At 57.7% G+C, this 24,290-nt stretch overlaps 2 protein-coding genes and 1 long non-coding RNA gene across 19 annotated transcripts in view; 1 reads left to right on the plus strand and 2 right to left on the minus strand.

Annotated features, from left to right (window-relative positions):
• Positions 1-6,960, minus strand: part of LOC103787869 (uncharacterized) — a 53,696-nt gene extending 46,736 nt beyond the window's left edge. For 4 of the 11 annotated variants that reach the window (XM_078351532.1, XM_078351534.1, XM_078351539.1 and 1 more), the window contains exons 1-2: positions 6,416-6,960; positions 5,555-5,746 (exon numbers count right to left, since the gene is read on the minus strand). In XM_078351532.1, coding sequence (XP_078207658.1) covers positions 5,635-5,746; positions 6,416-6,960 — 657 coding nt within the window. In that variant the 3' untranslated portion in view covers positions 5,555-5,634. Of the gene's footprint in view, positions 1-2,379; positions 5,145-5,554; positions 5,860-6,415 lie in introns of those variants that run through there. The other 7 variants (XM_078351526.1, XM_078351531.1, XM_078351527.1 and 4 more) reach the window with 5 other exon arrangements.
• TAFA5 (TAFA chemokine like family member 5) overlaps positions 6,758-24,290 on the plus strand; it is a 306,441-nt gene continuing 288,908 nt past the window's right edge. For all 7 annotated transcript variants that reach the window (XR_013527484.1, XR_008475380.2, XR_013527482.1 and 4 more), the window contains exon 1: positions 6,758-7,062. Coding sequence is in view for 4 of the 7 variants with exons in the window: in XM_054242696.2 (XP_054098671.1) it covers positions 6,951-7,062 (112 nt within the window). In the remaining 3 variants the exon portion in view is untranslated. The remainder of the gene's footprint in view (positions 7,063-24,290) is intronic.
• LOC128929249 (uncharacterized) lies at positions 9,175-24,254 on the minus strand. Its single transcript, XR_008475386.2, has 2 exons — positions 21,164-24,254; positions 9,175-12,611 (listed from the first exon to the last, which is right to left on the minus strand). It is a non-coding gene; the product is annotated as an uncharacterized LOC128929249 (long non-coding RNA).

The raw sequence follows: 24,290 nt of genomic DNA on the forward strand, positions 1-24,290 counted from the left end.
GGAAGGAAAGCTTGAACCCAGGAGGCGGAGGTTGCAGGGAGCCGAGATCGTGCCACTGCACTACAGCCTGGGCGGCAGAACAAGATTCCTTGTCAAAAAAGATTACATTACCGTATACTCTATACCTTTTCTACGTTTCGATAGATAAATCTATAGTGTCACAATCGCCTACTCAGTACACACGGTGCAGGTTTGCAGCCCAGGAGCAGCAGCCTGTACCTACCATATTGCCTGGGTGTGTGGCAGGCCACCGTCTTGATCTGAGTACCAGTTCACACGACAGAGTCGCCTCACACCGCATTTCTCAGAATATATTCCCATCGTAAGAGGTGCGCCACTGTACAGACACACACACACACACACACACACACGCACACACACACTGCCTCTTGGTTCTGTCTCCCTGAAGAATCCCCATCAACACACCTCCATGACAGAAAACATGAGGCCCTCCTGTCACGCTCCCACTGGCAACATACGTGACCCTCCAGGAGAAGAAATGGACACGAGACACTTTAACAAAGACAGCTGAGAACGTGATTTGCAACATTATTATGACAATAGTGTTACGTTATGATATTCTCGTTTCTGCCTCTCTCTGTTTTAAAACCTCCCAAGTAAAAGGAAGATATCCCACAAATACACTGAAGGAGTTCTTGCTGATAGAGAATAAAAGACAAGCCCACTAAGAGAAAACTTGGAAAGGAATCTAAACAGCTGATCTGCAATGGCGCAGAGACGGCATACATAAAAATGGTGATCCTTATTAGACAAATGCCATGAAAACAGCAGTGAGATTTCTTCCCACGGGCAAAACTGTCCGAGACTCCCAGGCCGGCTCACTCCCAGGCCGGCGTGAACAGACGGGCGCAGGGGAACCTCCCACGTGCTGTCCGTAGGGGTACAAATTAATATCAATCTTTTTGGGAATTTGTTTGGCGCTACAGAGCGAGGCCTGAAAACGATGTCCTTATTTGCACCTAACGGTCCCAGCTCTGTAATATTTTTCCGTAAATAACCATAAATATAGAAAATGATTTCAGTAGAAGCGCGTTCATTTCTGAAGTGTTTCCCAAACGCTAGAAATCGTCACCATGTCCAAAAATCAAGGTTGATTGAATAAATGGCAGTATTTATGTGTCGCAGAATTTCAGGCTGCCAGAGACGTCATGTTCTGGAAGGATATGATATTCACTGTGTCCTAGGAAACCTGTCTGCGAAATATTTACCGGCTGAATGTGTACATGAGAAAGGATACGGGAGACGTGAACCAAACGCTCAACATGGTGAACTCAGAGTGGCAGAACTGAGGGACATTCGGTGCTCCTTTTGCTTGTCTCTCGATTTTGCTTTTTTTTTGTTTTTTGAGATAGGAGTTTCGCTCTTGTTGCCAGGCCGGAGTGCAGTGGCCCCATCTCCGCTCAGCACAACCTGTGCCTCCCCGGTTCAAGTGATTCTCCTGCCTCAGCCTTCTGTGTAGCTGAGATTATAGGCGTGCGCCACCACGCCAGGCCAATTTTTTTTTGTATTTTTAGCAGAGATGGGGTTTCGCCATGTTGGTCAGGCTGGCCTCGAACTCCCGACCTCGGGTGATCTGCCTGCCTCGTCCTCCCAGTGCTGGGATTATAGGTATGAACCACCGTGCCCAGCCCTCTACTTTGCATTTTTTTAATGAACATGATTTGGTGATGAGAGGTCGTGAGCACAGTCCTCAGAGCAGGTTCTCTGGAGCAGACTACCTGGGTCCCAACCTCAGCTCCCATGGCTGCCTAAAAATCCCAGGGCAATTTCCTTCTCTCCCCCATGCCCAGGTTCCAGGTCCTTCAATCCAGGTGTCGACTGTTATGAAGATGAAGTGAGTGAGTATATGCAGCCCCTGGACTGGCGCCGGGCCCGTAGTATGGGATGTATCAATACTGCTTGTTATTACTACACGGGATCAACACCATGGATAATTATCATTAAATAACGCATTCATGCCATTTACCAACTCTGCAAAGCACTGTTTTCAGGGCTGAGAATTCAGCAGCCAGGTGGGCTCTGTCCTCGCAGGCACACAGTTTGTGCCTGCTGGGCCTCGACTTCCCGATGTGCATCTTCTGGCCTTTTGTGCTGTCTTTCCTGTGGCACGGAAGCTGGCTGAGGAACTGCCTGAGCATACTAGGGTTCAGAGCCGTCCCCAACAGCTGGCAGGGCCCATCTCAATGGCCATCCCTGCTAGTTCCCTGTTCTGCCTGCCTCCCTTCCTCTTTCCCTCCCTCCCTTTTCTCCCCTCCCCTTCCTCCCTCCCTTCTTCATTCATCCCTGTGTTTCCTTCCTCTCTTCCTTCCCTTCCTCCCTCCCTTCCTGCTTTCCTTCCTTCTTTTCCTTCCCTCCTTCCTCCCTTCCTCCCTCCCTTCCTTCCTTCCTTCCTTCCTGCTTTCCTGACAGGGTCTCCTCTGTCACCCAGGCCAGAATGCAGTTATACAATCAGAGCTCACTGCAGCCTTGAACCCCTGGGCTCAAGCAATCCTCTCACCTCAACATCCTGAGTAGCTGGGACTACAGGTGTGCACCACCATGCTGTCTAACTTTCATTTTTTTGTAGATATGGGGTCCTGCTGTGTTGCCCAGGCTGGTCTTGAACTCCTGACCTCAAGCTACCCTCACATCCTGGCCTACCCTCTCATCCTGGCCTGCCAAAGTGCTAGAATTATGGGCTTGAACCACTACACTCAGCCATGCCTAGGTTCTGCAGCCAGAAGCCTGGGGCGTCTCTTGGGACATCTATGCCATGCCCACCACTCCAGAGTCCCCACAGCTCATCAGCTGTACTTCCTGGAGAGCTGCCAAGCCCCCCATCCCTGTCCTCACAGCCGCTCCTGAGAAGCTAGCCACCCTGGCTGTCACCTGGATTTTCCCAGCCACTGCCAAGCTGGCTCAACTCCCTCTGCCAACCTGGGTCCTCCCCAGCTGTCAGTGTAAGCTCTTGATACAATGCACGTGGGATACGTGTGTGCAAGGTGAAAGCCTGCAGTTGTTTTCAGAAGGTGGCACAGATCCAGGGGCAAACAGGCACAGCAGCCGGCTACAGCCTCCCCATGCCGTTCGGACGCCTGTGCGCTTCCTTTAGGGGACAGTGCTGGCCTCGCATAAAATACATTTTTCTCCCACTGTATCAGCGGGACATTCTGACATCTCACCCTGTGAAAACATCCAGCTCCAAATTCAGGATCTCAGGGACCCCTTGGTCAGTTGGGCACCTGCAACCTAATGGCAAATATAAGACACACTCACTGCAGAGGAGTGGACGGAGGAGAGAACCACAACCCACCCCCACCGACCACAGCAGAACACAGCCAGCAGTGGACTCATGTCCCCAGGAGGGCAGCGAGGACGCCACCTGACTGCAATACGTGCCGGGGTCTGCACGCTGGTCAGTCACCCCTCCTCTCTGGGTGACGCCCCTTGCTATTGTCCTCCTCAGGCAACCTGGGCACCCCCCGTGCGGGGCACCCCTTCCATGGGCCAGGCCTCTGAAGCATCCCAGGACCGGTGGCTTGGTGTGGGTTGAGAGCCAAGGACTCCCTCAAGGGTTGAACGATTGCCACCCCTGTGCTTTTGGAAAGGAGGGAAGGTGATGCTGTGATTATTTAATAGACTTATTTGGGGTTCGAAATCCAAACTCCTGTCAGTTCCAGCTAGTAATCAAAAACAGCCCATCAACAACAGCAAAAAATCGTCAATCTGCAGCGCGTGTTGGGATCCAGAACGGAGCTTTCTGTTCCCTAGCAACAGAATTCAGGCTGCGCTCAGCCCCATCCTCAATTTCCATCGTGGTCTCTCTCTCTCTCTCTCCAGGCCTCTGGAAACGCGGCCGAGATGGGGCTGGACCAGGTGCCTGCCTTTGCCTTCGGGCTGCCCGGGGTGGCGTCTCTGTAATGATAATCGAGGTTGCCGTCCCACGGGAGGCCCCACCTCTTCAGTCTGATCTCTGACCCCACACCTCCTCGGCTCCCTCTACTTATAACCAGGGTGGAGAATTCACCTTTTCCAGCATCACCAGGTTTCAGACTCTTAACCATTCTGGACTCCAAGTCACAAGCACCAAGAGTTCCCCTTTCATTCCCTTTTTTTTTGGAAATTTTCAGCACGCAATGCACCAGCCACTACGTTCCCATAGCCCAGGGTTTCCTGCCGTAGCCCTAATGTTGAGGCTGCAAAAACCTCGGTGTCTGAGTTCCCGCATACAGCAGGCCGTGGACCGCACTGCACCCCTTTTCCTCTGCTTAGGAACCCTCCCCAGCCACCCCACTGTCACCACGGCCCCTGTCCTTGGCAGGAAGGCTCCAGTGTACCCTCCCAAAGTCAAGGTAGATGGCATCTCTCTTCGAACCATATTTTTAAAACAGAAAATGACTGTAAACCAAATTATTGGGTGGGCAACCAGCATTTCGAAGATGGATTAGGATGGAATAGAGAACATCAGAGTATTGCTGGGCTAAATGCTGCTCCGGAAACATTCGCTTCAAACATGTCTGTGCATGTGTTCACGTGTGTGCGCATGTGTGTTCGCGAGTGTGCATGTGCATATGTATGTGCATGTCTGTGTGTCTGTCTTAAGGATGGGACAAAAAAGGTGTGGACAGCAGCCCACCGGAAGCCCTCCCCGGCACACACCTTGCTGTGCTCCAGGGCATGATTCAGGGTAAATGCTCCCTCCTCGCTCTCCACTGCCTCCCTTCGTGACGGCAGCCACACTGCACTGGAATTGTTTCCTCGTCTGCTTCCCAAACTGACTGCCGCTTTCCAGGGGACAGAAACTCTGTCATGTTGGCTTTCCCCGGCCCAGTGTCTGGCCCAAGTAGGCGCTCAAGAAATAGAGGCTGAGTGAAGGCACGTCTGGTGCAGGAGTTCGGCATGGACGGGATGAAATGGAAGCTGTCACACTTCAAAAGCCACGTCCTTTTTAGCAGGATAAAAGGCTTCGGTGGAAGCAATGAAGCGGTAAAGGTAGAGACCTGGGCATCAACGGTTGGCTCCACAGAATCCCATCGAGGGAGACCCTCCATGCCAGGGTCCCATGCCCACCCTGCACATCCACAGGCAAGGGGTGCGTGACCATCCCGAAGTTGTCGGGAGCCCCAACCTCTGCAGTCATCTCCCTGCCAGGAAAGAGAGCAGCGAGAAGCTGCAGTTGAGAAGATACTAAAAAGGAAAGTCAGTGTTTTAATTAAACAGGAATTAAAAATTCCTGGGGAAAAGCAAGCATGGAGCGTGGACACAATCATATTAACTCAAGAATCCCGCCGGAGCCCCTGGCAAGGACACTTCAGTCCACACCAACCACTGGGATGGGGGTTAGAGGACCTGCAGTGAGGGACTGCCTCTCTTGGCCTCAGTTTCTCCTAAAGTGTTGTGTGTGTGTATGTGTGTGTGTGAGAGAGAGACTGAAGGAGAATACGTGTGTGTGTGTGCGTGCGTGTGGTGCAGTTTGTGTGTGGGGGATGAATGCCTGCAGGCATGAGCTGTGCATGAGTGTAGGGCTGGGGAGAGTCCACATGCCCTCACCAACCTGGACCAGGCCTCAAGATGAAGGGAGGATGCTCCTACTCGGGGTTGCTCAATCCGACTTGCAGGCCCTCTACTGGCTCCTCAGAAAAGGGTCTCTGGCTCCAAAAGAAGCTCTGGGGTGCTCAAAGGCCCCAGCCCCTGTGCCGGATGGAGATCTTGTGAGTCCCGGGCAGGAGTTCCATTAGCTGCCAACCTGCAAGAAGGGAGAACTCCGGGTGGCGCCGCTGCAGGTGCCCGCAGGAGCCAGAGCCTCTCTAAGCAGCAGGGCCATCCGAGCATCCGGGACTAGGGAGCGAATCTCCTGGGCTGTAGAGGGAGGTGCAGAGGGGACATAAGCAGGAGGGGTGGACATGGGGAACGTGTCCTCATGGGGCACACTTCCCATCCTTAGCTTGTTGTTAGAGGGGTGAACCTGTTTCGCAGATGGTCACTGACTGCGCGAGTAAAACAGATGACGGTCACTGTCGCCCTCTCAGGAAGCACACCTCCATAGGACCAGTCCCAGGACTGGCAGCCGGAGGCGCCACCCGGTAACTGGCCCCGCAGGGACTCCAGGGAGATGGTCCAGGAGATGGCTCAGCAAGGACGGGGCCATGGCAGAGGTGCCCGGGCAGAGTGGTCCTGGGGCGGAGGGCGGAGGAGACATGCGCGCCTGTGCCTGGCAGTGCCACACAGGGGGGAGAAGGAGCCCTCACAGGCGCGGGGCCTCCAGTGAAGGTGACTGCTGGGGTCCCAGGCTGTGCTCCCCGTGGACTCAGGCCCACTGCACAAGCCCTACTTGGGGTGACAGGGCCCCCCTGGGGTACAGGCCCAAAGCACCCTCCACTTGGAATAAACTCCGGGTCCAAGTCCCAGAACCCACCTTAGGAGACGTCTGGCCCCCACCCTCAGCCTTCCAGGCCTCGGCGGCGGCGGAGGGAGCCCCGGAAGGCCCGAGTCCGCAAACTTCACCCGGCCAGGCCGTCCTCCCGGGGTGCCCGGGGCTGCGGGCGCGCCAGGCCGTCTCTGTCGCCATCCAGAGGAGCGGCTCCGGCGCGGCGTCCCCTCCGCCGGCCTCCCTCCCCGCCAGTCCCGGGTCGGCGGCGGGAGCCCCCCGCGGCGGCGGGCGCGCGCGTCTCGCACGGTTGCCGGGGCGCGCTTAGCCGGGGCGCGCAGTGACGCCCAGAGCGAGGCCGGCGTCCCCCGGGCGGGCCGGCGCGGGGTCGGCGGGCGCGGGCGCGAGCGCGGGAGGCGCGGACGCGGCGCGGGGCGCGGTGGGCCGGGGCCCGGGCGCGGCGGCGGCGGCGGCGGCGGAGGATGGCGCGCGCGGGGCCCGCACGTGGAGGCCGGCGCGGGGGCGCGGGCAGGGCCGGCTGCTGAGACGCGCTGCTGCCCCCCGCGCGGGCGCCGCGGCTTCAATGGCGCCATCGCCCAGGACCGGCAGCCGGCAAGATGCGACCGCCCTACCCAGCATGTCCTCAACTTTTTGGGCGTTCATGATCCTGGCCAGCCTGCTCATCGCCTACTGCAGTGAGTACCGCGCGGCCCGGCCCTCGGCCCGGACCCCCGCCCCTGCCCCGCCAGGCGCCCCGCGGGCCTCCCGGAGCCGGCTGGAGCGGAGTTGGGAGCGCGGGGCGCGCGGTCCCCCGGGTCCCGGCGGGGTCCCCTCCGCGGCGCTGGCGGGCGAGGGTCCTCCGGGCTCCTGGGGTCGGACGCCCCTGCCCGAGCCGCCCTCCGTCCGCGACTCCCCGGCAGGGCCCCGGCTCCAGGCCCCGGTGGCGCGGCCCGTCCCTGCCCGGCGTGCGTTCGCGGCTGCTCCCGGCCCAGGCCCGCGGGTTCCCGGCGGAGCCGCGCGCTCCGGAGGGAGGCGGCGGCAGGTCCGGGCGGGCAGCGCGGCCGGGGTGTCGGGGAGCGTCACCCGGTGCCTCCCGCCCGCAGCCTCCGGCCCGGGACGGGGGATCGCGGCGGCGGAGCCGGGAGAGGGGCGCCTCGGGCTCGGAGGGGCGGCCGCAGCTTCCGCCTTCCCGGGCATCGGCTCGTCAGGCGCTTTCCGGAAGAGCCGACAAGTGAGGGTGGGACGCCCGGAGGGGTCCCCGCGGCCGCGGGCGGTTCTGGGGTCGTGTCTGGGGCCCGAGCTGGGGACCCGCGGGGCGGCCGTGGGCCGGTGGGCGCCCGGGGGTCCCCGGGGGGGGTGACGGCCGAGGGCTCCGTGGCCTGGGGGGCGGGGGCGGCCTGTGTCCCCGCCGAGGCTCCGCGCAGGGGAAGGACGGGCGGATGGCGTCCCGGGTGCAGACTCCGGGCTCGGCCCTGGGGAGGGAGCTCAGCATCCCGGGGCACGTTCGCAGCTGCTGGGGGAGTCGGGGCTGCTCGGCGTCGGCTCCGGGAGCCCCAGGCGTCTCGTCTTCAGCGGGAGAAAAGGACGGGCGCTGGGGAACACCTGCCATGGAGAATTGCCGCGGGCGCGGGAGGTGATGGAAAAAAGCCATGACAAGGCCGGCACCAAACCTCCCTCCGCAGACACTGGCTCCCCCAGAGCCGCGGGCCGCCAAGCTCCCAGTCCCATCCCATCCTAAATGACAGCACGGCGGGCCCGGGAGACCTCGGGGTCGGCCCCCGGAGTCCTGGGACAGCCCAGCCCGCCAGGCTCGCGAGGGCAGCCCGGAGCCCAGATCGGGAATTGTCCGACTTGTTTCTGCGCGCGGGGTCGTGCACCTCCCTATAGCGTTACTGTGGCACCGCGCGGGGAGGGGTCGCCAAGTCTGGAGCTTCACAGCAAACAGGGGTCTTAACCAGAGCTGCCCAGGCAGGCTAGGCCACCGCGGGTGCGCCGGCGCCCCTGGGAACCCACTGGCTGCAGGGAGCGGGGTCCGGGGGTTTCCGAGACATTTGTGCCTGTCCCTGAGGTCTCCGTGGCCGTCGCGGGGCCTGCAGGCGTTCGTGGGGGGATCCCCTAGCAGACCCCCACGCAAGGCTTCCTAGGAGACATAGAAAGGGTTAATGGCAGGTCAACTCTGCCGAAGAGGAGGCTTTTGAACGCACTTCCTGATTCAGCAGTGTGTGGCCAGGGGCTGTAGTGCCCTGAGCCCACTGCAGGCTGCCCATCCCTGGCTGGCTTCTAGAGCCCAGGACAACAGCCCCCACCAACCCCCAGCAGCTCAGCAGGTGCGGAAAAGAACATCTGCTAATTGTTGCTAAGTACTTGACACCAGGGCTCGGTGGCTTCAACACTGCACTTCCCCAGCCGGTGAGGAGCTGGGTGCACAGTGTCTCCTGTCTCCCTACACGAGGCGTCAGCCCTCTCCCACCCTTCGCTCCAGCCTGAATCCCAAGGTGTTAGCGTGTTGTTCATGCACCTTCCCGTGACTGTCGCCCGCCCTGCTGAGTGGAGTCCCAGTGTCCCAGTGCAGACATCTGAGCCCGCTGCTCAGACACTCGGACGAGAAGAGATCCGGTTTCCACAGTCATCCCTCCCTAGGAGGCCTCCCCAGTGTTGGGGAAACAGCCCTCGGCCTGGGCAAGGACAGTTGGTAAGAAGGTCTTAGCAGAAGAGTAGAAATAATTAAAAACAGAAGCTTGGGTGAGGCGCGTTTCTATGGCTGTTTGCGTCTCCATGTAATGGAATAATTGACAATAAGAGACACGCCCCATCACACCAGAAATGTACTTGGAGAAATTGAAACATTTCACTAAAATACAAAATAGACATAATAATAATTTATAGCTCGGAACTGCAGTCCTAGAGAAAAAAATGCCCCCCCCCCCGTTTTCTTAGAACCCATAAAGCAAATTAAATGCTGATTAAACCGTTCCTATGATTTTCATTCTTCCAGTCTATCTGGGATGAAGAGGAATCGTTCGTATCCTTGTTTATAAATTGTTTTTGTTATCAGTAAGGATTTTTATTACTCAAAATGTCTTCGTGTTATGAAGCAGATATATTTGAATCATATTAATTAGGGAAACGGATAAGTGTCATACAGGGTTCAATTATCCTGCCTATTAAATCTGTGTGTTTCTCTGAAGCACACAAGGTGTTGGCTTCCTGGCGCAGCTAAGAGGAAAGCGGATTCTTTCTTGGCCTGGTTTTCTGTTGGGGCGACTCTGCTGTTCCCGGCCCAGCGGGAGTCCGGCCTTTCTTTCCCGGGTGCTGGGATCCGAATGGAAGGAGACGGGCGCCACCGTCTGGCTGGAGAAAGACCTGCAGGCCACCAGTTCGGCTAGTTGCTATAGTGACACAGCCTTGTCATTTTCTCCTCCTGGGGAAGAATTGCCGGGAGACGCAAACGGGAAGGGGCCCTGCATGGCTCACTTTGACATGCATGCTCGGTGGTCTGCGTCCATCACGGTGACAGCAGCCTTGCTTTCCTCCGCGGCCGGGGCTGCTCGTGGGAGCTGGATGCTTGGGAACGAGTTGCCCTGTGTGGTCTGAGGAAGCCCCCCCGGGCGTGACTTAAAGAGTTGGTATAGGTTGTTTTCCCCGTAGCCTATTCGGAGTAGACAGATCTGTCTACCTGGGTGTGGAATGGGACCTCTTGACCCAACTAGAGCTGGTTGAGGGCGTTCTGTGCCCGCCACCGAGGTGTGATCTTCCCCCCCTCCCTGGGATATAGGATGGAACAGCAGCAAGGGAGAGCAGCAGATGGTGGCCTGGCGCAGCGTCCTGTGACACCTAATCCCTGACTCCATCTTTGGGTGAGGTATGGAAATCCAGGGGAAGGACACTGCACGCCAGCCTAGATTCCACGGGCCCTGTTGGTAAATCCCGTCGACATCGAGTTGTCCCTCCGGTTCAACGTCACGTCTGCAGCTACAGCTATGAGAAGAAATTACAGACAACTTTGGGGTTGTTTTAATCCATTAGAATCCTAACCGAGCGTACGCACTCTGGCGTTGCGTTTCCTTTGTAAATACAATTTAGTGCGTATTTATGAGCAATTAGAAGATGCTACTTTCCTGCTGTTCAGATTTTGTTCTGGAGTTCGAGAAGAGGTAGAATGGAAAACACTGGGGGCTTGATGAAGGGATGCCGTTTGGAAGTTTAGTTCTCATCTTTCTTTTAAAAAAAAATTCTTACAGTGTTTTTATTTGATGAATTTGGGGCACAAAAACATGGATTGTTTGTTTCTGTCAGCTCCATGAATATAAATGATCTGACTTCAGGATTTCTTTTAGCTGACATCCTTGCCCTAGGACCAGTCAGGAGGAGGCAGGTTTGCCCCTCGCAGGATTTTCCCAGGCAGGGGTGCCTGGGGGAAGGGACTTCCCAGCAGAGCCACTCTAGACAGTGCCCTGGAGAGCAGCATTGACTCCTGTCTGGGAATCCTGGCGGTGCCCCACTGTCCCCTCCCCACACCCCACCCCTGCTCTTTCACTGAGATAGAACCAGAAGGGGGTCTGCGCTCTTCCACGGTCCACACTGGCGTCCCACTCCCACCTGCACTCATTCTGCTGGACCTCCCTGAGGCCAGAGGACACTTGAACCCAAGAAGGGGGCTCTGCTCTGTGGCTCTGTTCTCTGCCCCCAGCTAAGTTTTGCCCCAGAGTTCTGAGCTCAGGATCTGCCATGCGACATGCTTGGAATGAAATACGTAGATCAACTTTTGTGGCATGAAGTATTTTCAGGTGACTTTTATGGGCGTAATTATGGGAAAATGTTATGATAATGCGGCACTAGAAAAGGGAAGAAAAGCAAAACATTAAAATCCCCATTTCTTTATATAGCATCACATCTGCGCCAATGTAGAAGGGCTCATTTTCACATTAAAATGTGGCGCTCTGGAGTTAATGACCTCTATAGATTGCCACCTGTCGCCCAGGGCACTGTCAGTGACGGTCCAGCCCCAGTGTTCAGGGAGGAGATGGACAAAGAGGGCTGGGATCTGATCAGGTGGCTGGAGTGAGCACTGGGGTGTGGAGAGCCCCGTAGATTGATGACTGTTTATTTGGGGAACTGTCATGGAGGCTGTCTCAGGGGCTTGTGCTGGTGCGGGCACAGGGGGCCCGTAGAGTCTGATGTATCCCTTTTTTTTTTCTTTTCTTTTTGAGACGGAGTCTCACTCTGTCTCCCAGGCTGGAGTGCAGTGGCACTATCTCAGCTCACTGCAGCTTCCACCTCTGGGATTCAAGTGATTCTCCTCACTCAGCCTCCCGAGTAGCCGGGACTTCAGGCACGTGCCACTGTGCCTGGCTAATTTTTGTATTTTTAGTAGAGACGGACTTTCACCATGTTTGGCCAATCTGGTCTCGAACTCCTGACCTTGTGATCCACCCGCCTCGGTCTCCTAAAGTGCTGGGATTACAGGCGTGAGCCACGGCGCCCGGCCTGGCGTGTCCCTTGTTAAATGTTGTCTTGCATGTGCTCCTGGGGCTTCCCCATGGACAAGGGCCTCCTGAGCTGCCCCAGGGTCGGTGGTTTCTGTGGAGGCCCTGGGCGGGCCTAGAGGCCAGGGCAGCCCACTGAGCCCAGGAACAGCAGCAGCTCCAGCCACAGGCCGCTCCTCCCTTCCGGACTTCTCCGCCCGGACATGCGCTGAGACTCATGGCAGCAGCACAAGCCGCCTTGGTGCTGGGCTTTCCAGAAACGGGCCCGGCAGCTGGCAGCAGATCCGGGCAACTATTCTCGTCTCTCCTTCACCCCAGCGAATGGGTAGAGGGCTCCCCGAGGCTTTGTAGCGTTTACTTATTTATTAAAACGGCTGGCAGGAATCGGGTGTGGAATTACTTTTATCTCCAACTAGGCGAGCGGGACTTTCTGGAATCCCCTGGTCCCGGCTCCAGGGAGGCCGAGTTCCAGCTTTGTATGCCAGCGGCGTCCTGCAGGACGGCGGGTCTGGGCCCGGTGGGGTGGCAGCCTGGCAGAGAATATCCTTGGAAGAGGCCTCCCTGTCCCTTGGCATGTCACCCGCCATGGGGTGAGCCTCTGCTGTGGCGGGGCCTGGCTCTGCAGGTCTCCTTCCACGCCTGCTTGAAGGAGGCAGGAGTGGCAGAGCCAGCTGCAGGCTTATGGGTGAAGCTGGAGACGTGGCTTCCAGAGTATTCATTTAATGAGTCTTGGGAGGGTTCCAGCCATGCACCAGGCCCTAGGGGCAGAGACAGTCACAAGGGAGGGGACAGTCAGTAGGCACAAAGCAAAGGCAGAGGACGATGGGGAGCAGCCTGGCCCGGGCCCTGTATTCTGGTGGGAGCCTTCCATGTTCCAACCCAGCCGCCACCTCAGAATGTCAGGGACCTCCCAGAGGCGGTGAGAGGCAGCCCTAGACTAGCCTGGATCTGGTTTCTACCTGGGGAGCCTCCTCCGTCCCTATTCCCCTTCCCCGGGCTCCCCGTGCCCCAGCCCTGCACCCAGCCTGCAGGTCCATTCCTTGTCCCAAAGACGTCTTGCCTGTCCTCTCTCTCTGGGCCGCTATCACCTGAGACCTCACACCTGCTCTCCCTCTGGAAGTATCTGAGTCATCCTCAGTGGCCTCTCTGCCCCCAGGCCCCTCCCCTGAACCACGGCTTCCCTTAGAAGGACCCGCTGCCTTCACCCCTCCTCCGTGGCTCCCACCCTCTGCCCTGGCCCACCACACTCGGCCCAAAGCTGAGCCCCCCCTGCCCAGGTGGGAGTCTCTGTCCCTCTGTCCAGCCTTGGAGTCCAATCCTGAGAGCAGCCTCTAACCTACAGGGCCTTCTAGAAGCTTCCCTGGAAATTGGTGTGTGCTCATTCCTCTCCCACATCCTGCGGGGGGGACATAGGTGCTCTGGCACTCCCACCGCCCCACCGCCCGTGAAGGCCCCGCTACTCCCTAAGTGCTGTGGATGCGGGAAGGTGTGGTGAGCTAGGCCAGAAAGCTCACACCTCGTGTGTTAGAGGGTCCCCTGCTCGGCGAGGCGTCCCCCGAGCATGCGAACCTGTCCCCTCTCCAGTGCCGTCCGTGTGTGTTGTGGGGGCCGCTGTCCGGGTCACTTTCTGCCTTGTCTTGGGCTCCGAGCTTGGGGGTGGCTGATGGCTTCGGGCACTGAGTGGCAGGCTCTCTGGGCAAACTCTTGTTGCTCACACCTGCTGGGCAGTGGGCTGGACGTGAGGCAGCCACAGGGAACCTCCCAGCCCTCAGCGGGCTGACGTTCCAGGCATCACAGGGATGAGGAAACCCGTCTACACAAAGACGTTGGCCCCGCAGGAGGGGCCCGGGGAGCTGGGGACGCCTGGCCAGCTGTGGGGGCACAGGAGAGCCCACTTGTGGTAGGCGATGTCTTCTGACATCACCCACCCACCCAGAGCTGGGCACAGAGGGGTCCAGCTCCACCCCTGCCCGGACTGCCGTTTGCTTGGGGCATGCGTGGTCCTGGTTTTCGGGTGTACCGAAGAGAGGGTCGTGAAGGGCAGGCAGGGTGGTCCAGCCATTAGGGTCCCTGTGCCACCTAAAGGCCCATGCAGGAATCAGTCGCCCACAGCATCTTCATGCTCAGTCCAGCATCTCCGAATGAATAAAGGAAAGAAAATACAGAGAAAACAATACCACCAACACAGTACCAGGCCGCTGCGCTTGGGTTTCACCCTTTAGAAAGAGGCCTGGTGCCCCCTCACCTCCCGGCCAGCTGGGAGGGTGGCTGGACTGGAGGCCCCTCCTTATGGAGAGTGCTGGGGCCGGTCGGCACAGGCACTGCAGGCGCCTCACTCTGGGTCTGGGCTTCTCCCGGTGCCAGCTCCGCTCCTGACGGGACTGGGGTCCCCAGCAGTGGCTGGTCCATGGAGACCAGCCCTGTCAGTGGTGTTCCAGGCCTTCGGGTTAACCTTGCCCAAGGTGGAGGGAGGCAGCAAGGAGGAGAAGGGGTCTGAGGAAGTTCAGCCCAAGACGCCGTCTGCTGTGGTGGGTCCCTCGCCTCCTGTGACTGCTTCTCTCTGCCGAGACGGCGGTGCAGGCTCAGCGAGCCCCTCCCAGACCAGAAGAGCTGCTGGAAAGGCTGTCAGCCGGGAGGGAGGCGTCTCTGCACCTTTGCACACACTTCTGTTTCCAGAGCGTGGAACCAGCACAGGGTCCACGCGTTGCTTGCAGTCTCTTCTCTGTCTTAACTTCTCTGCGTTTCACATGTAGCCGTGCTGCCGATGGTGACGAAGCCGGTTAGAGGCAATCAAACCCTCCCGCACCGACGGCAGCGCCCGTCAGCCCTACCCCTCATCTTCACGCTGGCTTCATTACGCTCGCCTTTCCAGGAGGTGGCTGGGACCCCAAGTGTGATTGTGGAGGTTTCGGTGGTGTCTAGAGCCCGCAGCCCCGAAGCGGATTTCTCCCCAGGAAGTTCTGCTCTGCTGACAGGACCCTTGATTGCCCGGAGTTTGCTTTATGTCCATCTCCGGGAAGCTGGAGCTTGTCTGCGCCTCCCCCAGGCCAGCACCGACGTGCCCTTCTGTTCCAGCCACCTCCCCTGACCCTGGTCTCTGGTTCCCGGTCCCTGGCTGGAGGCTCCATGGGGCCCTCCACAGGGAGGTGGCGCCGGGGTCAGCCAGCACGTACTGGGAGAGCACTCGGCTCCACTAAGCCCTGTGTGCTACCTCCAGACGGCCAGGCTGTTCTTGTCCTGCCCAAGGCGACCTCCATCACCTCCAACCCTTGTTGCTGAGTCGTGATTTTCCAGGCTGAAATTGATGGTGCTCATTGCTTTCCAGTCCGTGTGTCATGCGTGTGGTGGGCAGGGCAGGGGCAAGGAGCGTGCTCCCGTTACGTGGCGCAGATGTGCATTCCGGTGTGTCAGACATCACTCCCAGCACACACACGCCCCAGAGCCTGCCTGCAGCTCCAGGTCTGCTCGGCCAGAACATCCCTTTGCATCCTCAGACGCCGTGGGTCTTAACCCAAAGCCACCTTCTGTGCCCTTCAAACTCAGCAATTCCCAGAGACCCTTTGCTTGGTAAGATGAGGGGAGGGTGAGGCTTTTCCTCCTTGCACCTCGGTTTTCCAGCCTGAAATTGATGGTGCTCATTGCTTTCCAGCCCGCCGACTTTAGGCTGATAAAGGTGGAGCTGCGGCAGCTGGCGTGCACAGTTCTGGATCAGCCATCGCAGCCTCAGACTCCGAGGCCCCCCCCATGCAGACGGCAGGCCCGCCTGGGCCCTGACCCCGCTCCCCGTCCCTGACCAACACCAGCTTAAAGTGACGCTCGTTTGCTTTTTGCTTCACAGCCTGTGGGACTGATGGGACTTTGCCTGTGGTTCACACAATGAAGTTGAAACATTACTCGACAAACACCTCTAGTGTGTTTTCAAACAGGGGACGGGTCCTTGGGGTGAGCAGCCCCAATGCTATCGAGGAGGGAGGGGCGTGGAAGGCGCCCGGCAGCAGGCGGGCTGTGCTGTCCGCCTCCTGTTGGCTGAGCTGCAGAGTAAACCCTGTGAAAACACGCATACTTAGCAGCCCGTGACGACTGGGCTAATTCAGTAGTGAGTCACCGGTATCTCGCTCATAGTGGCACTGGGGGACTGGCTGACATCGTACTGTGTCCCAGAACTCCGCCTGCCACCGCCACCTCGGGCTCCTGGATGCACAGACAGGGCTGGGGGACTCATGAGGTGGAGGTGGGCCTGGGGCTTGGTTAATGGGGGGAGCTGGGGTGTGCTTGGGGCCCTGTCATGGGCGTATCTTCCAATGGGGGGAGCTGGGGCATGCTTGGGGCCCTGTCAGGGGCGTATCTTCCAAGGTCAGCCTCAAGGTCACCTTTCACTGCCTGCCCCAGGCCCCTTCCATGGGCACTGCCACTCTGCCCCTGTCATCTCCAGACCAGCCAGCCAGGCATTCCCAGGGCTTCTGGTCCTGCCTCCCTTGTTACCCCCTCCCATCCCCCCCACACCAGACATTCTGAGCCATTGCCTGTCTCGGGCTGTGAGTGGCTCTGCCTCCACCCTGGTGAGCCCCTGCCTCCCTGCTGCCATCGGACTGGCTCACATTCCAAATCCCTGAGGAGTTGTGCCCTGAATGCCTACTGGTCGGAGTGGGACTTTCTGTCCTGGGCACCATGCACCTTGGGTCAGCCCCTGGAGTCTGCAGTGTGCCGAGGCCTGGCTCCCCACCCTGCTCTGAGCAAACCCAAGGCCCATTTGCCATTCAGTTTCTGGTGCATTTTCCTGTCCTTATGTCTGGACGTTCTCTCCTGGAGACAGGCCCCAGTACCTGGGTGGTGCCCTGCAAAGCCTGGCGGTGTGAACTCAGGTGGCTGGCTCTGCTTCTCTCCTGCTTGCCCTCCTGGTCCTGGCTCATCTCTCCAGGGGAAGGGGCACTCGGGGGTGCCCAGGGAGAGGTAGAGGAGGGATGAGGATGCAGTGGGAAGGGCTTGGAAGGCTGAGCTGTGCCGACATTCCAGGCCTCACAGGCCCCAGGGAGTCTGACGGGATGCAGCAACGGGAACTGGGGCTGAGGCACAGTGCGGGACTGTAAAGGCAGCTCCTTTCCTGTCCCCTGGAGGCCTCAGGGGTGTGCCGGAGTGAGGGCTGAGCCAGGTTCGTGAGTGTGGCCGCTCTTCTCAACCACTCTCTGTGCTCTGCAGGGTCCACCTGTCCCTGCTACACCCAGACCCACAGCCCAGCGCCCAGGTCTTACTGACGGGCCTGGAATGGTTTCCTGAAACAAGGGGCAGAATGGAGCTGCAGGGACCGGGCGTGCGTCACTTCAGGGCACGGCGGCCATTCCGCCCCATGCACCTGCCTTGTCTTCAGGTTCGAACTTAGAGATGGAAGGGCCAGTTCATGTGTCAGTGTGGTTCTCCCACTGCTGCCAGCCTGTGGCCCAGCCGCTGTCTCTACCACGACCGTTTCCACCTGTTTAGAAAAACCGATACAAATTTTATGACAATGAACATCTCAGAATTTACGTATTTATGGTTAAACTCCGTTGGAAAACAAGAGGCCCGGCGAGTCTCCCTGACCTGACTGACCTGCAAAGGAATCTGCCTGGAGCTTTGTTAAGGCCCATGGTCTGAGATAAACACAGAATGGGATTGCACTGGGAGAGAGCCAGTCTGTCGTCATTTCAGCGCCTTGTGTGTATTTAGTTTTATTACACGTTCCATGCCTCGGGCCCATGCCTTGGTGTTGCATTTCTGGGGGAGCTGAGCCTTCCAGGTGTGCTTTTCTGTTAGGGCTTTGCAGCAGGTACAGGGTTAATGGCTCTGAAACTTCTAAATGCTGCTCAGACTCCAGAGTGGCCTCTCTTTGGATTTTTTTTTTTTTTTTTTTGAGATGGCATCTTGCCCTGTCTCCCATTCTGGAGTGCAGTGGCGTGATCTCGGCTCACTGCAACCTTCGCCTCCTGGGATCCAGTGATTCTCCTGCCTCAGCCTCCCCAGTAGCTGAGATTATAGGCGGCTGCCACCACGCCTGGCTAATCTTTGTATTTCCTTTTTTTTTTTTTTTTTTTTTGAGACGGAGTTTCGCTCTTGTTATCCAGGCTGGAGTGCGATGGTGTGATCTCGGCTCACCGCAGCCTCCGCCTCCTGGGTTCAGGCAATTCTCCTGCCTCAGCCTCCTGAGTAGCTGGGATTACAGGCACGTGCCACCATGCCCAGCTCATTTTTTGTATTTTTAGTAGAGACGGGGTTTCACCATGTTGACCAGGATGGTCTCGATCTCTTGACCTCGTGATCCACCCGCCTCGGCCTCCCAAAGTGCTGGGATTACAGGCTTGAGCCACCGTGCCCGGCTAAGAGTGGCCTCTATTCTGAAAAGACGCTTTTGCTGCGTTTCCAGGTTACTTCTGTAGCATTGCATTTCCTGATAGCACATCCCAGGATGGAGCTGAAGACATTAATGGGTCCTTATAGGACTCTTGTTTATGTTCATTAATTGGTGCTCATTTCTGCTTCTTGGCTCCTGCCCTGCAGAGGTGGGAGGACGCGGGTCCCAGAGCCACGTGGGACCTTCCCGTGCTCTTCCGTGCAGTCGTCTGTGAGTCTTTTTGGCTCATTTTCGGGTTTCTGTGGCTGTGTCAGGAGGCAGCGGGCGACCCCTCTGTGCTGCACCGTTGAGGGCTAACCCATCACCAGGCCTCTGCCACATCTGCAAGCTGGAGCAGGCAGGGGCTTCCAGAGAGAAGAGTTCTAGACCCCCTGGGAAGGACCTCGGGAGCACAGGTGGGATGTGTGCATTTGCTGAACACGTGAGTCGTGAAAACTCTGTCTGGTGCCAGGTGTGTGGGAAGCCCCTGACCCGCGGGCCCCTGAGTGCCGATACGTCTGCCCTGGTGTCCCTCTTGCCTTATGCCAAGCCCATCATGGACAGCCCTTGCCAGAGCAGATGTGAACTCCTAGCTTGGGAAGGTGTCAGAACCCACAGCCTAGAGACAGGGGCTCCCCACATGGAGGAAACAGGAAAACGTGTCACCAGAAGTGCCCAGGACAGTGCAAGCTGGTAGCCAAGGGCTTCCCAGTCTGCCTTCTGTTTCCAGCCACGGGCTGCCTTCCAGGTACAAACTGAGTCTTCAGAAAGACTGCGCTTTAATCAGAATTAGTGTTTCGTTGGTGAAAAGAGACGTACATTTGCAGAAAGTGCTCATGTTTTGATCTACTTTGCTTCCATCATTTTGAGGTTCTCAGATGAAAAAGAAAGTGTTTTTGAACACGGGAGAATATCTAAAAGCCCCAAGTGCCCCTGTCCCCATGGTGATGTTGGATGACGCTCACGCCCCCATCAGCTCCTCAGACGTCAGATGGCTTTTGTCGGTCACACTCTGGGAAATAGCCCATCCCCACGACGCACTAGCACCATAGGACCCGGAGTGTGTGGGGGGTGCCGAGCGAGCTCAGGGCTGTTACCCAGGGCCACACACTCACTCTCAGGCCGGCTCCGTAAGCCAGGTGGGGACCTGCTCTGTGCATCATGCCTAACGCAGGTTCGACCCTGGAACCCAGCACCCACCTGCTGACTCTTCATTTTTGGCACCGGTGATGGAGCGGGCACTTCTAGAGGCAACCGAGTGAGATTTGGGTCCACTGAGCTTGGAGGGGGGTGCTCTGGACTGGAGGCCATCCAGGTGACAGGCTGGCAGAGTGGGCCAGGCCACCTTATCTTACAGCTCAGAGGTCACCCAGGGGATCATTCTGTTTAGCAGACATCCGTTCTTAATCCAGCTGTGCTTAGGAAGCCCTCCCCATGCGGGCTGCCCTGCGGCAGAAGGGCTTCTGGGGTCTGGGCAGGGGGGCAGCAGGCCTTGGAGAGGGAGTTCCCCGGGCTGGGTGGTGGACACCGTCACTTGAAGGAGTCCAGTCACATTCTTTTCCTCCTGGGCAGTTGGGCTGGCGAGGGCGTGAGTCTGGGCGCCCTGCTGGGTGGCATCTCCCACATGCCGGTTGGCCTGGCTCCGCTTTGTTTGGAGTGAAAGACACAGAGCCGCGCAGACTCCTGGGGTGTGCTGAGGCCGGGACAGGGGATCCCTGTGGGGCTGACTGTGTCCAGGTCATTCCAGGAACTCGTCAGTGCAAGAGGCTTTTCCCAGTGTCCTGGGACGACTCCCTGAATCCCAGAGACCTGGCTGCACTTTTCAGTGTAACCCGTGTGGCCTCGGAAAAGAAAACCTTTTTCCATCCAGGAACGTGGGGTCCAGAACCTTCCCGCAGGCTTGTGCTCCACGGGGGACGTGGGTGCCTCCGGAATCCTTTCTGTAGGACGCAGCTCATGGTTCAAGCGATTCTCCTGCCTCAGCCTCCCTGTAGCATCTGGGACTACAGGCACCTGCCACCACACCCGGCTAATTTTTGTATTCTTAGTAGAGACAGAGTTTCACCATGTTAGCCAGGCTGCTCTCAAACTCCTGACCTTGTACACAGAGTACTACAGCTTATTTCTCCCCGTTAGCTGTGATTTGGTGTCCCGTAGCCAGCCTCTTTCTAGCGTCCTCCCCTCCGTAGCCTCTCATAACCATAATTCTCTCTGCTTCCATGAGCTCGATATTTTTCCGCTCTTACGTGTGAGTGAGAGCAGGAGGACTTTGTCTTTCTGTACCTAATTTGTTTTACTTAACATAGTGCCCTCCAGGGCCAGGCGTGCAGCTGTGAATGACAGGATTCCGTTCTTCTTTCTGGCTGAATACTATTCCAGGCTGTGCGTGGCCCCTTTCCTTCACCCACGCGTCTGCCGACGCACACTCAGGCTGCCTCCGTGTCTGGCTCTTGTGACAGGGCTTGGTAAACAGGAGGCTGTGGCTATCCTTTTGATACGCTGTTTTCCTTTGGATAAATACCCAGTGGGATTGCTGGATCATGGGGCAGTGCTATTTTCAGTTTTTGAGACAGCGCCGTGCCGTTTTCCTCGGTGGCTGGCGGATTTACACTCCTGCCCGCCGTGGATGCGGGTTCCCTTTGCTCTGAATCCTTGCCAGCACCCCTCTTTCTGTTTTTGTCTTCCTGGTGACCATTATTCTGACTGGCTGCGATGGTATCATCGTGGCTCTGATTTGCATTTCTGTGATGATCAGCGATACTGAGCCTTTTAACACCCGCTGGGGAAAGGACACCCTCTTCAGTGAGTGGTGCCGGGAAACTGGGTGTCCGCGTGCAAAAGAATGAAACGACAGCCCTGTCTCTCACACTGTAAAGAACAAAACACTCAAAATGGACGAAAGACACAAATGTACCACCCGAAACCAGGAAACTTTGGAAGGAAACGTACCTGAAACGCTTCTGGACGTCGGCCTGCGCAGAGGTTCTATGGGGCAGACTTCAAAAGCAAGACAAGAGAAGCAGAAGCAGACGACTGGGGTCACATCAAACCCAAAAGCTTCTGCACAGCAGACGAAACGGTCAGGCGGAGAGGGAGTCCACCTGTGGAGCGGGGCGCGGCCGGCTCTGCCTCCGCCGGACTAAGATCCAGAACGTGTTAACACAAGGCACTCCGCTCAACAGCAAAAAGCGCCCACATAATCTCACGGAAAGCAGACGAAGGTATGAACAGACACTGCTCAGAAGACGGCCGGGTATCCCCGCTGCTCTTGCTGACGTTCAGCCCTGGCTGCTTTGGAAAACATAGTGGCTCTTAGTGGTTATAGCCTGAGAAGGAAACGCGAGGCAAACCTTCAAGAAACTCCAGGTTTCAGAGAAAAGAACAGCACGGATCTCCCATGAGCCGCTTGTAGGGCAATGCTGCATTCTGGGGTGGGGGAACCCGGCTGTGTCACTGAGCAGGCCCTGTGAAATTGGGTTTGAAGGCCTCCTCCTCCAGGATGCTCTCCTGGCTTACCTCCCCCATACTCACTGTGCTCTGAGCCATCTGGCTCCAGGCAAATCAAGGGAGAGGGGGATTTGGAATTCGTGTGGACTCTGAGGCCTGTGTTCGTTCCCGCTGGTCCCTGACCCTCCCAGGCCGGCAGCTGTGGGCATTGCAGACATTTCTTAGACTTCCTTCCAACACTCAAAAGCAAGCGCTTGAGGACTTAAAGAAATAGGTGAGTTGTTTGCAAAAGTCCATCTTTGGAGGATTTCTCACTCCTTCCTTGATGTGAGGAGGGAGGGGCTGGGCACCCTGTGTGTCCTGGCCATCATGGACGTTGCTGTCATCTGTCATAGGGACATGCGCACCTGGTGACCACGTAGTTCTAAGGTCAGCCAGGACATCGTACGACCCGGAGCTGGTCTCTGCTGCAAGTGGTAGTGCAGAGACTCCGGAGGCAGGGGCAGCCCTGGAGGAGGCCGCTGGGGGTCCCGGGCCCCAGTCATACCCCTGCGGCTTCTGCTTCATGCGTGGACAGACCCTGGTCACCGCCTGCCAGCAGAGAAACCGACCAGCCTGGACTCCCACTGGAAAAGCCACCTTTGAGGGGCCTGTCATCTTTTGTCTCCTGCTCCTTGGCAAACTGGGTCAGGTGGCTGATGTTTCCCAGAGCTTCCTCCTCCTCCTCCTCCTCCTCCTCCTGGCTGTCTCCTGGGGCTGTGCGTCTACAGGGAGAGGCGTGATGTGGCTCCCGGGGGGAGGGGAGGCTGCTTCTAAGGACAGGAGCTCATTCCTGTTGGGAAGTGTCCTTTAATCAGCCCCCACTGCAGGTCTGCAGAAACGCAGTTCTCAATTTCTGTTTCATGGAAGAGATTCGCTAAAGCCAAGACCAAACTCTGTGCTTTTTCCAACAGACAGGGCATCTGCTGGACAAAGCCCCTTTAATTCTGCCAGGCCCAACCCCTGAGCTCCCAGGAAGTCATTCTCCCTTCTCAGGGTTGTCACCCGGCCCAGTACCCACAGGTCCTGACGCAGGCCTGTCTCTTCAGGTATCAGAAATGAATGTCACCTGTGGAGCCTCACAAGACTGTGCTGACAGTTTCTGCCCACCTGGGAGGGCCAGGGGTAACTGCTGAGAGGGGCGCCTGCCTGCACCTGCATGCCCCCGGAAACCGAGGCTGATGCCTGGTCCTGGGCAGTCAGGTGGGCTTCAGATGCGGACTCAGTTACAGATGCAGAACGGGGCTTGCTGAGGGGAGAGGAGCACTCACTCCTGGACATCGATAGGCTGAGGCTGGTGACCGAGGTTGGAGCCCCGGGGCACAGAGCTGCAGGGAGGGCCACCAGGAGCTGATGGCCACGGCTCAGGTGGGGATTTGGGGCAAGTAGCAACGGGCCCCTGCCACCCTGATTCTGTGTGTGCCTGGCCTGGTGGACCAGGCTGCAAGGTGACTGAGCCCCTGCTGGCTTCCTGGTGGGAGGAGGTGGAGGAGGTACCCTGCCGAGTGTGGGGCGGCCCCTTCACTGCCTCTCCTGCAGAGAGGAAAGGATCCCCTTTTGCTCCTCCCAAGGAGAGGTGGCATTTTAAAGAGATTAACTGGCTGGAGCTGTGGCTCACGCCTGCAGTCCCAGCAATTTGGGAGGCTGAGGTGGGTGGATCACTTGAGGTCAGGAGTTCGAGACCAGCCTGGCCAACGTGGTGAAACCCCATCTCTACTAAAAATACAAAAAAACTTTGGGAGGCCGAGGCGGGTGGATCACCAGGTCAAGAGATCAAAACCATCCTGGACAACATGGTGAAACCCTGTTTCTACTCAAAATACAAAAATTAGCTGGGCGTGGTGACACACCCTGTCGTCTCAGCAACTCAGGAGGCTGAGGCAGGAGAGTTGCTCGAACCTGGGAAGTGGAGGTTGCAGTGAGTGAAGATCGTACCATCGCACTCCGGCCTGGAGACAGAGCAAGAAGCCATCTCAAAACAAAACAAAACAAAAACAAAGAGACTGACTGAAAACAAGAGGAAAGCAGCCACATCTGAAATACGGCGGCACCAAAACCCAGACCAGTTTGGGGTGGGGGAGCGGCCTCATACCTGTCGTCTGGCACAGCCACTCCCTGGGGGCGTTTCCTCCCTGGAGAGGGCTGTGTACGTGCGGAGTGTTTCCTGGACAGGGAAAGGGTTTGGGCCCCTCTGTAACGCTGTCAGCCCACCCTACACAGCTGCAGGAAGTCCTCAGGCAGCATGGGTGGTATGCACTGGAAGCTGTGACTCTCAGCAGAAAGGCAGCAGCAGGTCCTGGAGCAGCGTCGCCTCCCTCAGCTGGTTTTCCTGTCGTGCTGAAGCGTTTTCTCACAGGCCGCTTTGCTTCCAGTCGCAGTTGCCAAGACCCCCGGTCCACGTTAAGTGAGGACTCACCGTATGTGCCTTGTTAGTGCTGTTCTCCTTCCTCTTGCTCAGAGGGTGGCCCTGGGAGTCCCCGTAGAAGGACAAGCTGGTGATTATTGGGTGCCACTCCATGCTGGCTTCTCCCTGCAGTGTGGCCGGACCCATGTCAGGCTCCAGGACCTGGACACTTCCCAAGGCTGAGGT

This window comes from Callithrix jacchus, chromosome 1 (assembly GCF_049354715.1).
Source record: "Callithrix jacchus isolate 240 chromosome 1, calJac240_pri, whole genome shotgun sequence".
Classification (NCBI taxonomy): domain Eukaryota; kingdom Metazoa; phylum Chordata; class Mammalia; order Primates; family Cebidae; genus Callithrix; species Callithrix jacchus.